Source organism: Bombina bombina, chromosome 4 (genome assembly GCF_027579735.1).
Source record: "Bombina bombina isolate aBomBom1 chromosome 4, aBomBom1.pri, whole genome shotgun sequence".
NCBI classification, from domain to species: domain Eukaryota; kingdom Metazoa; phylum Chordata; class Amphibia; order Anura; family Bombinatoridae; genus Bombina; species Bombina bombina.
The window spans coordinates 819,223,291-819,239,820 of record NC_069502.1 but is presented as its reverse complement, the minus strand read 5'-3'; the positions used below and the strand labels follow the sequence as shown (position 1 = coordinate 819,239,820).

The window sequence follows — 16,530 nt, the reverse complement described above, 5'->3', positions numbered from 1 at the left end:
CATTCCATGTAAACATGCTCAAGGAATATTTTGAGCGACCAGAGAAAGTGACGGCCGTATGTTGTCCCCCTCAGGAAGACCCCGACAGTCTACCCATTCCAGACCTATTAGAAAAGAGTCTCCCCACAGGTATAGTGGCTCAGGTTCAGATAGGAGACCGACTTAGCCCCACTGAAAGGGAGCAGCTCAACCAACTCCTACAGTCCAAACACCTCACCTTCTCCCCGAAGCCAGGGTACACTACTTTAACCACCCACCAGGTAGATACTCCGGGACAAGCTCCCTTGCGCCAGGCTCCGTACCGAATCCCCGAAGCAGTTAGGACAGGAATGAAGAAGGAGATCGATGAGATGCTCCAACTCAGGGTAATTGAGCCCTCCGATAGTCCCTGGGCCTCCCCAGTTGTCTTGGTGCCCAAGAAAGATGGGACCACCCGGTTCTGCGTAGACTATCGGAGGCTCAATGAAAAAACCGTGACGGACGCTTACCCTATGCCCAGGGTAGACGAGCTACTCGATCGTATAGCCAGGGGAAATTACCTGACCACTATTGACCTCTGCAAAGGTTACTGGCAGATTCCCCTGGCCCCGGAGGCTATCCCCAAGTCGGCATTCGTCACCCCATTTGGCTTATATCAGTTTAGGGTAATGCCGTTTGGGATGAAGAATGCCCCAGCTACATTCCAGCGCTTGGTGGATAGGCTCCTGGATGGCTTCCAGAGTTTTGCTTGCGCCTACCTGGACGACATAGCGATCCACAGTGAGTCCTGGGAGGACCACTTAGCTCACGTAGGAATGGTTCTGGATCAGATCCGGGCTGCTGGCCTGACTCTGAAGCCAGAAAAATGCCACTTTGGGATGGCCGAGGTACAGTACCTGGGTCACCGGGTGGGGTGTGGAAAGCAGCGACCAGAGCCGGCCAAGATAGAAGCTGTCGCCAATTGGCCCACCCCCATCACTAAGACTCAGGTCCTAGCCTTCCTGGGCACGGCAGGGTACTATAGACGGTTCGTACCAGACTACAGCACACTTGCCAAACCCCTGACTGACTTGACCAAGAAGAACTTACCTCGACAGGTCCTGTGGTCTCCCCACTGTGAAACGGCTTTCCAGGCTCTCAAAAATGCTCTAATTAACGCTCCTGTCTTGGCGGCCTCAGCCCTTAACAAACGTTTTATCGTCCATACAGATGCTTCCATGTTCGGGCTGGGAGCCGTCCTCAGCCAAGTAGGCGAAGATGGAGGGGAGCATCCAGTTGCCTACATCAGCCGGAAGCTCCTGCCCCGCGAAGTCAGCTATGCAGCGGTCGAAAAGGAGTGTTTGGCTTTGGTGTGGGCATTAAAGAAATTGACTCCCTATTTATATGGGCAGGAGTTCACTCTGGTCACCGACCATAACCCGTTGGTGTGGTTGAACCGGGTCTCTGGAGATAACGGCAGGCTTTTACGTTGGAGCTTATCGTTGCAACCCTTCAATTTCACCATTACTTACAGACCTGGGAAACAGAATGGCAACGCCGACGGGTTGTCCAGACAAACCGACCTCAGCCCCGCATAACCAGCGGTCTGGACAGCCTTAATCTGCCCCGAAAAGGGGTCAGACCGTGTCTGCCAGAGTGTTCCACAGAAAGGGAGCACTGTTACAGAAGCATTAGTTATTTTGTTGTGAAGAGCTTATTTCCCAGCAGCAATGCCTGAACCAGCCAAGCCAGCGTCTAAGAAGGGCTCCAAGAAAACCGTAACAAGTATCATTTCATAAAGAGTTAACTTTTTTTCAGCTTTTAGAAACTATTTTCTAAATACAAGTTTGCTGGCCTCAGCTCTTATTAAGTTTAGTGTTAAACATTCCCATTGTCTAATCACCTCCGGAGTCAGACTGCTAATTGATAAGATGGACTGCATTGTTTTCTTCTTATGTGTAACTTGTTATCTGAAGTACTGTAATCCTATTGTGGCCTGTCAAAGGACATTGTCTCTCTATCTAAATGTGTGAGGGGGGATTTTATGCTTCCCCCCTGGGAGTGCCCTGTGTGCATGTAACCTCAATAAAAAGCAGGCTGAGCATCCCAGTCCTGAGTTCTTGGTTGACCCTCAATCGCAGCGCTGACTCGTTTTTGTGGGCAGAAGGGTATCCTAGCTGTAGTACAGCTAAGGGGGATTATTCTACATTTGCGAGACTCATATAGAATACTATGGAAAGCAGCTTCTCCCCTCTTCAGCAATAGGGATCCAGGCTACTAAGCGGTCCATCTCTCAGCGAGACTAAGGGTAACCGTAACACTCAGCAGCATATTTTCCCTTCTGTCCGTACTAATGCTGCAGGAATTCTACTTCCCTTCCCCCTCCCAGTTACCACAGCATTTAATTAGGTTGTGCAGAGACTGGAGGAGATCTGCAGTAACCGGGAGGGGGAAAGGGAAGTGGAATTCTGCAGTTTCTGAGTATATCTGCATCGTTTCTGCATTTGAACATAGTACTGCACAAAGCACATTACACAGACCGATCCAGCAGGAGGGCTGTCTGTAAACACTATTTAGGTAGTGTGGTAAAAAGCCTTGTTCTGTAGCTACTGGGTATTACAAACGTATTCTCATGAAGTCAGAGGACTTCAAACTTTAACATAATTTTAAGGACCTTAAAGTGAAGGTCAATTTCCATGTGAAAGTGCCCGTTTTTTTAAAAAAACTATTAAAAACAAGGGCACTTTCATTCATGAAAATTGGCATTTCAGCCGGGTTTTTTTTTTATAAAATATACTTACCTTTTCTTCTTGAAGTCGCTCCAGTGCTTGACCAGTCCGTAGCAAACGTCTCTTCATACGTCAGCAATGACGATTCCGACATCCTCCAATCACGGCCTTCCCCCCGGGGGTAATCATTGCCTGAGGCAATGCCGTGATTGGAGGAAGCCAGTTTCGTCATTGCTTGGTAAGTAAACCAGGAAGAAGCAGACGGGGCATCATTTCAGAAGGCCAATTCGGCGTTTCAGAAGAACAAGGTAAGTATTTTTAAAATACGGTGCTATGTCAATTTTCATGAATGAAAGTGTCCGTTTTTAATAGTTTTTTTTTTAAAACCGGGCACTTTCACATGAAAATTGACCTTCACTTTAAGCAGCAAAGTAGATAACACATGTTAATTAAAAACTTTTATTTTCTTTTAATGCTTTATTTAATTAGCCCATATTTTTTGAGAGTATAATGTCCCTTTAAAGGGACAGTAAACACCTTGTAATTACAGGACATTCCTGTTGTGTTGCTATAGAATAACATATCAGCCAAATCTAACATTAAAGGGACAGTAAACCTAAAAAATAATGTTATATAATTCTGCACATAGTGCAGAATTATATAACATTATATTAGTGCTATCGTTATAAAAGCTTATATATTCCCTTTTAATTTTTTTAAAACATGTCAGTTTTTCAGACCCGCTCTCTGCGCTTTTCTGAGCGGGTGTTTTTATTACACAGAGCATCTGGCCAGCTGTATAGTCACAGCCCGACCCGACCGCGCCATAACACTAAGTGCATCTCGCTCCTGCTCTGTCTGACAGTGCAGGAGCGAGATGCACTTAGTGTTATGGCGCGGTCGGGTCGGGCTGTGACTATAAAGCTGGCCAGATGCGCTGTGTAATAAAAACACCAGCTCAGAAGAGCGCAGAGAGCGGGTCTAAAAAACTGACATGTTTTAAAAAAATTAAAAGGGAATATAAGCTTTTATAACAATAGCACTAATATAATGTTATATAATTCTGCACTATGTGTAGAATTATATAACATTATTTTTTAGGTTTACTGACACTTTAACATCCTTTTTTTACAACAGTTATCTTTCAATAGCCAAACTCCACCCACCATTTTCTTTATTTAGAGACAACAAGGCTAGCTACAGTCATAATGTTAGTATAAAGTGCAGTTGTTATATGATAAAGCCACTTAGAGACATATTTGTAGCTGAGTTAGCCTTGAGAAGTCAGCAGGGTGCATCTAAGTTCTTAGAATTAGAAGTTGCTTAATTTTCTGAACCAGACGACACAAAAAAGGTCAAAATAAAGAATGAAAATATATTGCAAAGTTATTTCATTACATAAAACTAAACATTTTAAATAAAATAAACTTCATGAGCTTACTGTGTATATATATATATATATATATATATATATATATATATATATATATATATATATAGCAAAAAGAATAAGAAAGGCACTCTCCGTGATCAATAGTGAAATAACTTTACTTCGGTGAACGTTTTCGGGGTCGCCCCCTTCCTCAGACCTTACAAAACAACTAAACAGTGAACTATTTAAGTGCTTACCCGGTGACGATTTACTATCAAACATAAAGTCACATGCACCACATGTTACATCGTATACATGATCCACTGCCTGTGCGGCAAGTACTATGTCGGTAAGACACATAGGTCGGCCATTAGGGCAGCACTTGAGAATGGCAAATCCGACCAACCAGTTGCCAGACATTTCTTGCAGGCAAGACACAAGAACACAGATTTACGGTTTATTATTATTGACCACGTCCCACCCCTAATGAGGGGTGGTGACAGAGGTAGGGTGCTCTTACAGAGGGAAAGTCGCTGGATTTTCACACTTGACACTTTGGTCCCCAAGGGGCTAAATGTCCATTTTGATATGCAGTGCTTCCTGTGAGGATTGCATTATTGGATTTGGTTTTTAGGACCCCTACATGATCTACTGATCTAATATCTGGTGTAGTCACCGGTCTAATTGTACTTGTACTCCCCATCTGATGCAGATTGAATTCTTGTTCCCTTTCTAGTATGGTTGGTACCACTGGCTAGGTCAGTGAACTAAGGATAGTTTGCGGTATATGGCTTGGTTTGTGGCTGTGTGGTTTCTATATTATCCACTATATAGTATGAGTAGTTATATCTACACCACTAGGCATCTCGCATGTATAAATCTTATATGTGGTTGTATACAGTCCCTTAATAGGTGATGGTGTACAAAATACTTTATCATTTGATAGGATTATTGAGGGGCAGGTTGGCTACCTCGATCTCCTTACACATAGTGTTGTAGTATAACTGATGTGTTCAATTCTGAGTGGCTCATAAATGGTTGCCTAGCAACAATGTTTATGTTTATTTTTATATTTTTATGTTTGTTGCGTCGATGCTTCAATACTTGATTTTTCTTTTCCGCTTTGGGTGCTGTGGATAATGAATATACAATTATAGTAAGTTTGATTGACTGCATATGTTAAGTTTAGTTGCGCATTACCGGTTAGGTTGTGTGTGATTGTATATAGGGTTGCCTAGCAACATTGGAGATATGTTTGCCGAATTATGTTTTCCTCTTCTGCCTGGGAATTGAGGGTTATGGATATATACTTTATACTAAGTTTGATTATCCGATTGACTAGATATGCTAAGTCTAGTTGCGACTTACCGGTTAGGTTTTGTAAGATTGTGTACAGGGTTGCTTAGCAACATTCGAAATGTGTCTGCCGATATGTATATTTATCTACTTGGGTGGTTACCATCTGAGTATCGTTACCCTGTTATAAGGTGTTGAGTGTTTTTTCTGACACATCCTCTGTAAGATAACCTAGCCGTTTCACATATAGAAGTTTTAGGTAGTCGATACCGCTATCACTAACATCATGTAAACACAGTTTTCTACATCATACCTACTAGTTAGTAATCACCATCTCTACGATATTGTGTTTTGTGTACATACGATTTTAAATTCACATGTTGGTATTGTTGTTTTTATGTTTTTATGGTACCAAAAAGTGTTTTGCTTGGGTGACTTTTTTGTACCTCCAGGGCTTCTGTACTGACTCTTGCGCATGCGCAGTTGCGCTAGGAGGACGCCACAGACTCTGGCAGGATCGTCACTGGGTAAGCACTTAAATAGTTCACTGTTTAGTTGTTTTGTAAGGTCTGAGGAAGGGGGCGACCCCGAAAACGTTCACCGAAGTAAAGTTATTTCACTATTGATCACGGAGAGTGCCTTTCTTATTCTTTTTGCTATATCTAATGTTTAAAGTGCACCCCGGAAGCTGGATATGGAGCAGTGAGTGTGGGATCCTGTGGGGTATTTATATATATATATATATATATATATATATATATATATAGTTCCCTTTACCTAACATATACACAGACCCCTCACTGTATCTTCTATACAGATATATATTATAGAGATGTTCCCTCTGCCTCTCACACATACAGACCCTTCCCAGTACCTTATAGATATACAGTACATATTATCACAGGTTCCCTCTCACTCAAACAGAGCCAACTTCTACAAAACCTTAGTAGAGATGTTCCACCTATGTGTGGGGGTGAAATAGCATTAGAGTCGCTATGTACTTTTACATCATAATAGCCCTTTGACTATGCATCACAAACTACCCCTCCATGTACCTTATATACAGATATATACTATAGAGAGGTTCCCTCTGCACAAGCGCACACAAACTCCCTTCCCCAGTACCTAATATACATATATAATATTCCCTCTACCTAATATGCATTGCACTTCCCCGCAATCTAATATAAAGAACAAAATACATAGTTTATAGACCTTATATGCTACATATCATGTAGAAAGCTACACATTTATCACACACACAGTATAAACACAGTCACACACTAATACAGTTATACTAAAACAACATTGCACACATATGACACCCATCAGTCTATAGCTAAATTGCTGACTTGGTTATTAGGCAGCTGAGAGTCAGCACATCCCAGGAAACAAACACGGGAAATTACTATAAGTCAAAAGAGACAATTGCCAGCGTTCGTACCAGCGTGATCTTCGGCAGGAATTAAACGGAAGCAGGAAACCACGAACATACTCCAAGCATGCAGTGCAGCGGAAGCTGTATGCATCAGCTTCACGTCCGGTAAAAGAGGCGGTGTCCCAAGGTTGATACTTTTGTTCAATATAAACCTAGTACCTTAGCTACAGGTATATAATATTATATAGATATTCCCATTGCCTCACATAAAAATACCTCACCAGTGCATTATTTACAGACAAATATTATTATAAAGAGGATCCCTCTGCCTCACACACACAGCCTCCTTCCAGAAGTTCCAATACTTTATCCTCGCGTAGCAGCTAGATCCCTTGCAGCAAAAGGACCGTGAACTCCCAGAAGCCACGTGACTGCAGTTACCTCATCTGTCCTTTTACCGGACTGGATCTAGCTACTACCAGGTAATATATGTGATTTAAGTAAGCGTGACAACTAATATTAACCTCCTATAGGTGCGGGGACTGTGGGTGCAGAGAGTGGGGTTAAGAGGGTGAGCTGTGGGTGCGGAGAGAGAGGGGTTAAGTGGAGGAGGAGGGGTTTATGTTCGAGACAGAGGGGAGCTGAGTACCTGTACAGGCTGAGGCTGGGTGACAGCGGTGCTGTGGTTCTGTACAGGGGCTGGAGTGTAAGACAGAGAGGGACTGATGTTTGACCCAGAGGGGGCTAATAGTCTGTACAGGGGCTTAGTTATGGGGCAGAGGAGAACTGTGAACCAGTATAGAATGGGCGGATGTGTGAGAGAGAGAGGGGGTCTGATAATCTGTATAGGGGCTGGGGTGTGAGGAGGGCTGAACATGGGCTGGAATGTGATACAGAGGGGAGGGCTGAAAGTCTGTATAGCGGCTGGGGGGTGAGACAGGGATGTGTGTGTGAGGCAGAGGGGAGTGTGTGAAACAGAGTGGGGGGGGGGGTGAGACAGGGTGGGGTGGGTGAGACAGAGGGGGAAAGGTGAGAGACTGTATAGGTGCTTAGGTGTGAGGCAGAGGGGGACTGAGAACCAATACAGGGGCTGGTGTGTATGTGAGAGAGGTATCTGAGTCTCTAAAGGAGCTGAGGTGTGAGAGGGACTGAAAGTCGGTACAGGGGCAGGGGTGTGTGAGGCAGAGGGGACTGAGCGTCTATAAAGGGACTGGGGTGTGAGGAGAGCTGAGCATCTGTACAGTGGCTGGAGTGTGAGACAGAGGGGGGCTAAGATACTTTACAGGTGCTTAGGTGTGAGTAAGAGGGGGACTGAGAACCAATACCAAGACTGGTGTGTGTGTGAGAGAGAGGTCTGTGAGTCTCTACAGGGGCTGGGGTGTGATTGGGGCTGATGGTCCCTACAGGAGCTGAGGTGTGAGATGGAGGGAGGCTGAGAGTCTCTACAGGGGCTTGGGTGTGAGACAGAGGAGGAGCTGAGAATCTATACAGGGGCTGAGTTGTGAGGGTGGCTTAGGGTCTCTACAGGAGCTGGGATTTGAGATGGAGGGAGGCTGAGAGTCTGTACAGGGGGTCTGAACATCTATAAATGGGCTGAGCTGTGAGGGGTGCTAAGGGTCTATACAGGGCTGGGGTGTAAGGGGGGGGCTGATGGTCTGTACAGGTGCTGGAGTGTGATACAGAGGGGAGGGCTGAGATTCTGTACAGGGGCTGGGTTGTGAGACAAAAGAGGCTGAGAGTCTATAGAGGAGCTGGAGTATGAGACAGAAGGGTCTAAGAGTCTGCACAGGGACTGGGGTGTGAAACAGAGGGGGTTTAGAATTTGTACAGGGTATGAGGTGTGAAACAGAGGGAGCTGAGAACCAGTACAAGACTGGGCTGTGAGAGAGAGAGTGGGACTGAGAGGCTTGTACAGGGTATGCGTTGTGAGACAGAGGGGGCCGAGAGTCTGCACAGGGACTTGGCTGTGAGACAGAGGGGACTGAGTTTGTGTACAGGGTCTTAGGTGTGAGGCAGAGGAGGACTTAGAACCAGTACAGGACTGGGGTGTGTGAGAGAGAGGGTCTAAGAATCTGTACAGTTGCTGGGGTGTGAGACAGAGGGGGGCTAAGAGTCTATACAGAGGCTGGGGTGTGAGGGGGTCTGCGGGTATGTACAAGGGCTGGAATGTGAGATAGGGGAGGGCTAAGAATTTGTATGGGAGCTAGAGAGTGAGACAGAGGGGTTTAAGGGTCTTACAGGGGCTGGGGTGTGAGACAGAGGAGAGCTGAGATCTTGTACAGGGGCTATGTGTGAGGCAGAGGGGGGCTGTGAACCAATACAGGAGTGCGGTGTGGGAGAGATACAGAGAGAGGGATTGAGAATTTGTACAGGGACTGAGGTGTGGGACAGATAGGGTTGCCACCTGCCCCTTAAAATACAGAACACTTATAGGTTACACATGCTGCCGAGTGTGCAGGGAGGAATATGAATAGTGCTGTCCAGAAACACAATACATGTTCCTCCCTGCACACCCTGCAACATGTGTAACTCATAAGTGTCCAGGAAAACATGGCTGAAGTGGCAACCCTAGGGACAGAGGGGGTCTGAAAGCATGTACAAGGGATGGGGTGTGAGGCAGAGGGGTTGAGAGTCTGTATAGGGGCTCGGGTGTGAGTCAGAGGGGACTGAGAGTCTACATAGGGACTGGGGTGTGAGACAGAGGGGTTGAGAGTATGTATAGGGGCAGGATTATGAGACAGAGGAGGGCTGAGAACCTGTAGAGGGATTGGGGTGTGAGAGAGAGCGAGAGGTTAAGAACCTGTACAGGGGCTGAGGTGTGAGACAGAGGGGGCTGAGATCCTGTACAAGGGATGGAGTGTGAGACAGAGGGGGCTGAGAGACTTCAAAGGGGCTGGGGATTGAATCAGCGGGGGGGATACAGGGACTGTACAGGCCAGTACAGGAGCTAGGTGATGAGGCAGTGGGGTCTGAGAACTTGTACAGGGGCTTAAGTGTGAGGCAGAGGGGGACTGAGAACCAATAAAGGAGTGTGGTGTGGGAGAGAGACAGAGAGAGGGGTTGAGAGTTTGTACAGTGGCTGAGGTGTGAGACAGAGGGGGGCTGAAAGCATGTACAAGGGATGGGGTGTGAGACAGAGGGGTTGAGAGTCTGTATAGGGACTTGGGTGTGAGACAGAGGGGGCTGAGAGTCTACACAGGGACTGGGATGTGAGATAGATGGGTTGAGAGACTGTATAGGGACTGGGGTGTTAGACAGAGGGGGCTGAGAGTCTACACAGAGACTGGGGTGTGAGACAGAGGGGGCTGAGAGTCTACACAGGGACTGGGGTGTGAGACAGAGGGGGCTGAGAGTCTACACAGGGACTGGGGCGTGAGACAGAGGGGTTGAGAGTCTACACAGGGACTGGGGCGTGAGACAGAGGGGTTGAGAGTCTGTATAGGGACTGGATCATGAGACAGAGGGGGGCTGAGAACCTGTACAGGTATTGGGGTGTGAGAGAGAGCGAGAGGCTAAGAACCTGTACAGGGGCTGAGGTGTGAGACAGAGGGAGCTGAGAGCCTGTACAAGGGATGCAGTTTGAGACAGAGGGGGGCTGAGAGACTTCAAAGGGACTGGGGAGTGAATCAGAGGGGGGAGGATACAGGGACTGTACAGGCCAGTATAGGAGCTAGGTGGTGAGACAGTGGGGTCTGTGAACTTGCAGAGGGGGACTGAGAACCAGTACAGGACTGGGGTGTGAGAGAGAGAGAGAGAGAGGTCTGAATCTGTACAGGGACTGATGTGTGAGAAAGGAGGGGGCTGCTATTCTGTACAGGAGCTAGGGTGTGAGGGGGCTTAGATTCTGTACAGGTACTGGGGTGTGAGACAGAGAGCGGCTGAGAGTCTGTATAGGGACTACAGTGTGAGGGGGCTGATACAATGAGCAAGCTGTATTTGAGGGAGTGAGGACTAAAAGGGAGATCAAACCAATTTACCCGCATCTATAATACCGGATTTTTATTTAAGCCCCTCTGCTCTCAGACCGACGTGTATGCACAGTCACTTACAATTAAGCCCATCAATTTATAACCCGGGACGTTCTTGACTAAGAACAACTGTCAATCTAACCTTCAATATCGGCTATTAATATGGGCAAATAATTTTAAACCTAGGACGCCATAGACTAGGACAGCTGACAATTTAACTTCTTGACCGAAGAGTGTGTTAGGTCTGAATATGGTCGCACAATCACTTCATTCACCACAGCAAACAATTTAAATGAGGGTTCCTAGCCGATACGCTTATGCGGCTTAATATATATGTGTGGCTGTCAATAAGATGTTAATACCGTAACTATAAGATAATAGACCGAATAGACTTTATAATCACATTTATAAACCTACGCTATGATATTTAACCCTTCATCATAAAAGGGTAGTATATCAATCATTTATATCTATATATTTATGTGAATTACTTACAGAATCACACATTAGTCTATTGGTCCCTTGATTAAGTTATAAAAAAACACACATAAATTAACAATCCTAGCAATCTTTTATGTGGAAATTAACTGTAAATGATGTGCTGTAGCATCATAGTGATGATTTGATCTATGTAACCACAGTTATTCACATAACACTCTAATCACTACTGAATTCTTATTTGAGTTCAATACATCCTATCTACAATAATTTGTGGTATCCCACTCTGTGGAGTTCTCACCCTTGATGGGAACTCTGAGGCCATTGTCATAATCTACAGAGTTATCAGCTGAATTATTTATTTTAAACTACACTACTAGGAAAACTATTTTTCCTCTACCAATCAGTATGTGTTAACTATAGGAATATTATCTATTAGATCACTATCAATGTGAAAATTAATACAGGCTGAATTATTATCTAGTGATCTACTTTATTTAGTACATCTAGTATATATACCGGTGATATTTTTTATTTTGTATGTCATTTAACCAATGATTTTGGTTTTTTAATATTAGTAATAAAAGTTATATTTTATTTATCCTGTTTGTGTAATTCTACCCAGTAGTCAGGCCCCAGAGTGCTATATATGCATACTTTTGGAAGATGGTTACTCTCTCTTAACCATTTTTCCTATGAGCTAGTACTATAACTTTGAAATTTTTCAGGAAAAAAATCTACTACTCATTTGAAATTCAGACTAAGTGCTATTGCATTGTGTTGTTATCATGCAACTCTACTGTATTTACTGACCCTTTAATATTAAATAAATGTGTCACCCCATAATGTCAAACATGCTATATAAAGATTGTCACATGTTATCACTTTATGTTATCTGCTGCACATGCAGCTGGTCACATGTGTACTATTAGATTGCTCATAAGTGAAATAAACATGTTTAATATCACATAATCATCTCTTACCATAATAAAAATACAGGAAGAGCTCTGATTATTTTTTTATCTCTCACGTTAACCGTCTTCCTTTCTTCTTGCAGGTGTCACATTTATAGCATCAGACTCAGTCACTGACGAAGAACAAGATGAACAAATCCAGGAAGCAGATAGCAGAGCAGTTCCTGAGTCAGGCCCTGGGTATCATCTGCCTACTGACCGGAGAGGTGAGAGCTGCTGGGGAATGTCATGTGACACTGGTCCTATTTACTGTGCTGCTTCTGATACACCAGACCTATCTTACTAACCCTAACTTCAGCTCACCCGACCATCTCACTTAACCTCACCAAGACCATTTCACTAACCCCAACTTCATCTCACCCAGACCATCTCACTAATCCAAACTTCAGCTCACCCAACCATCTCACTTAACCTCACCAAGACCATCTCACTAACCCCAACTTCATCTCACCAAGACCGTCCATCTCCTAACCCTAACTTCATCTCACCCAGACCATCTCACTTACAGATTTTGTTGTTTTTTTTTGCACATTAGCTTTTTTTTACTTGTGGGATAAAAGATGAGCAAATAACAAAACCTTTCCAGAAATAGTCTGACACAATCTGTCCAGTGCTGTAAATCTATATACAAAAAGTACAGCTGAAGCTATGAAATGTTACATGTTGTCATCATCTGAATCATCTTCTTCTTCTAAAGATTCCTTTGCATATTTTTCTGCTTCTTCCCGGACATCTTTTGGAGCAACTTCATGTTTTCCGTTATTTATTTTTCCAACCCAGCTCGGCTTCAGCTCAAAAGATTTGCCTTTTACTTCATCATGTACGATATAGATTATTTTTGCCACCTCTTTGACCACTTCCCGGCAGGTCATGTCTTTCATCTGAAGCTTCTCTATTTCTGTCTTGGCTGCCTGTTTGGCTTTACCAATAGAGCAGCCCCAGTATCCATAGGAAATACCAGATGGATCAATCATATACAGCTGAGAACCATCATCTTTATTGGAAGATCCCATCATGAAACTTGTGCCAAATGGTCTGACAGCGCTGTACAGTGTATAAGCATGCACGTACATAGCTATTCTGTCCGCAAGGTGCTTTATTGGGATATCATAACTGTAGTTTGACCTGAAGTTGGAAGCTTCTTCTCTAGCTATATCTGCTAAGGATCGGGTATCTGCAAGGAGTCCAGCACTGCCATTCCAACATGTCGATCAACATTAAAGATCCTTTTGTTTGAACCTTCTTCATAGAGCTTAGACAGAACAAGTTTCTCTACACCAAACCCAACACCATCCTTACACCGGATAGCAATGGCCGTGCTGCTGTTCTCAACTGCTTTAGCTGCATGTTCAACCTGAAACACTCTGCCATCTGGAGAGAACATGGATGCTGATAGATCATACCTGGTACCAATGGAACTCATCTCTCCACTAACAATGCGCACCGGCTAGTGAGACTGCACTTTGTGCCATCTCACTAACCCTAACTTCATCTCCCTAACCGGAACTTTCACTCACCCCGATCATCTGACTAACCCTAACTTCAGCTCACCCATACCTTCTTACTAACCCTAACTTCATCTCACCCAGACCATCTCACTAACCTTAACTTCAGTTCAACAAGACCATCTCACTAACACTAACTTAAAGGGACATTCTACTTGAAAATTGCTATTGTTTAAAAAGATTCACCAGTTTTGCATAACATCACTGTTATACAAATATACTTTTTTCTTTATTATTACCTGTTTCTAAGCCTCTGCAGACTGCCCCTTATCTCAGTGCTTTTTACAAACTTGCATTTTTACCCACTAGTGCTGGTTCAGTAATAACTTCACAGGAGTGAGCACAATGTTTATCTATAAGGCATGTATGGTCTAGCACTGTCTTGCCGTGAAAAGCTAATAAAAATCACTGAGATAAGAGGTGACCTGCAGTGACTTAGAAACAGGCAGATATTTAAAGGTTTAGTGGTTATAAAGTGTCATATACATTGTTAGTTATGCAAAGATGGGGAATGGGTAGTAAAGGCGTAATCTATCTTTTTAAATAATAAAAAAAATCAAGTAGATTGTCCATTTAAGCTCACTCACCTGCACAACCCTCCAACACAAATCCTCTCCCCGCAGAAAAAAATATACTAATCCTAACATCCAACACCCCTCCCACCATAAAGAAAAAACCCACTCATAAAAAGCCCTACTACATGTCCTCTATTGCAAAAACTTACCCCAGAACCTAAAGGCCCCTCTGCATGACCCCAACTACAAAAAAGGCTTAATACCCAAGTGACCCAGCACCAAAGGAACCTCCTATCAATCAAGAGCTCAACGTTTTGCCCCCCCCCCATCACACCCTCTAAAAATGTTCTAGCAATGTCAATTTTCTTGAGCTCATGTTCTCAGTCTTTAGCAACTTTTATCATAGAGGTCCCACAAAATTATCCATTTATATTTTATTTATTTATATGTTTTGTGATGATCGAGAGAAGTAAACAAGAACTTGTTAGTCCAGGCAAATGAAGTCTGATGATCTTTCTCATATGTATTATAGGAATACACCATTGTGAAGAAGAGGCTCTCCCACAGCAGCGTTCAACAGCTGAGCGGAGAGGTGAGTACTGCTGGGAAAAGTGACATTATATCAGCATCAGGGCACAGTGACTTACTTTACTGACCCATCTGACCCTGTGTGTATTTCCTGCCTTTTGTCTGTGTCTGTTCTCAGTAACTTTATCCTGGCTCTTTCAGTAAAAGTGTGTGGCAGAACCTGTCCCTGTGTCAGTGCTGAATGAGTTGTGTGTGTTTCAGGTGCCTATAAAGTGTGATGATGTTGCTGTGTATTTCTCTATGGAGGAGTGGGAGTATATAGAGGGACACAAGGAGCTTTACAAGGACGTCATGATGGAGACTCACCAAGCACTAAGGACTAAGGAGATCCCTGGAAATGAGAACTCAGGTAACGCTGTGTAGTAATAAATATCTCACTGAGGAAGTGCACAAAAACTACTGACATGACTGACACAGAGCAAATCTACAGTGAATCCGTCATGTGTGATCTAATGAGCTGTCTGATTATAAACTAGTTTTATACCCAACAAAAATAATAAAAACACAGTTAAAGGGTCAAGAGGAATTACTGTTAAATCAATTTGTATATTCATTTATATATGTAAATGTTTAAGTGCAAAACAGATGCTTTGTTTTGTTCTTAATTGAATACATTTAAATATACTGTATATAAATTGTTTCATATCCATTTAAAAGGACAGTATACACCAATTTTCATAATCAAAGTTTTTTATTAAGGTATTTATCCATACAATATTCATAGGATTAAATCCTGAATATTATTCTCACAATATGATGACAAACTGATGTAGAAATGAAAAAGAAGAGAAAAATATAAAATAAGAATAAGATACATGAGCAACCTCAAGATTAAATTCCCCAGAAAGAGTACCGGAGGTATGGCATAAACATGGTATATGATAATGCTAGTAAGTCACTCATATATACATTTCAGGTCTTGCATTGATACCTTAGATTTTTTATTTTTTATAGAAGGATACCCTAGTACCTCTTTATCCAGATATACTGCCTAGTAGAGTGATACTTTAGTCTAGACAACTTAGAGTAATAACATTATCTTAAAAGGACAGTCAAGTCCAGAAAAAACTTTCATGTTTTAAATAGGGCATGTAATTTTAAACAACTTTCCAATTTACTTTTATCACCAATTTTACTTTGTTCTCTTGGTATTCTTAGTTGAAAACTAAACCGAGGAGGTTCATATGCTAATTTCTTAGACCTTGAAGGCCGCCTCTAATCTAAATGCATTTTGATAGTTTTTCACCACTAGAGGGCATTAGTTCACGTGTTTCATATAGATAACATTGAGCTCATGCACGTGAATTTACCATGGAGACAGCTCTGATTGGCTAAAATGCAAGTCTGTCAAAAGAACTGAAATAAGGGGGGCAGTCTGCTGAGGCTTAGATACAAGGTTATTACAGACGTATAACATTTATAATTATAACTGTGTTGGTTATGCAAAACTGGGGAATTGGTAATTAAGGGATTATCTATCTTTTAAAACAACAAACATTCTGGTGTTGACTGTCCCTTTAACTGAGAGATACAAGTTTTACTATAAAATATATAACATCTATTATAATAGAATAGATATAAAATATGATTGATGCAACTTAGCAGATTAATCCCGCTGAGATATTCACCATATTGGGTGAATAAAGACTAAATGATAAAGAGTATTGTCTCTGTTTTAAGGAAAATCTTAGTCAATTGGGGGGGGGGGGATGATATAATACAGAAGTAACTATATAATGAAAAATAAAGAACCTAAATTAATTATGGCTTTGATTATTGGGTGTTCCACTGAGTATAAAGACGGAAGCT

General features: G+C 43.0%; 2 protein-coding genes and 1 pseudogene across 2 annotated transcripts in view; 1 reads left to right on the top strand and 2 right to left on the bottom strand.

Moving 5' to 3' along the window:
• Positions 1-6,975, bottom strand: part of LOC128657907 (uncharacterized) — a 72,648-nt gene extending 65,673 nt beyond the window's left edge. The window contains exon 1 of the mRNA XM_053712334.1: positions 6,800-6,975. The gene's annotated coding sequence lies outside the window, so the exon portion shown is untranslated. The remainder of the gene's footprint in view (positions 1-6,799) is intronic.
• Positions 6,976-12,193: 5,218 nt separating this feature from the next.
• Positions 12,194-16,412, top strand: LOC128657906 (gastrula zinc finger protein XlCGF66.1-like). Its single transcript, XM_053712333.1, has 4 exons — positions 12,194-12,319; positions 14,666-14,725; positions 14,923-15,070; positions 16,402-16,412. Exons 1-4 carry the CDS (start codon positions 12,242-12,244, stop codon positions 16,410-16,412), a joined length of 297 nt encoding a protein of 98 aa, XP_053568308.1. The 5' UTR covers positions 12,194-12,241.
• LOC128657106 (proteasome subunit alpha type-3-like) lies at positions 12,770-13,569 on the bottom strand (annotated as a pseudogene).
• Positions 16,413-16,530: the final 118 nt, after the last annotated feature.

What these genes read in the sequence shown, in the direction of transcription:
- LOC128657906 (XM_053712333.1), top strand. Translation starts at nt 12,242, where the DNA reads ATGAACAAATCCAGGAAGCAGATAGCAGAGCAGTTCCTGAGTCAGGCC. An exon ending in TCTGCCTACTGACCGGAGAG is followed by an intron (nt 12,320 to 14,665) that starts GTGAGAGCTGCT and finishes TATGTATTATAG; the next exon opens with GAATACACCATTGTGAAGAA. An exon ending in TTCAACAGCTGAGCGGAGAG is followed by an intron (nt 14,726 to 14,922) that starts GTGAGTACTGCT and finishes TGTGTGTTTCAG; the next exon opens with GTGCCTATAAAGTGTGATGA.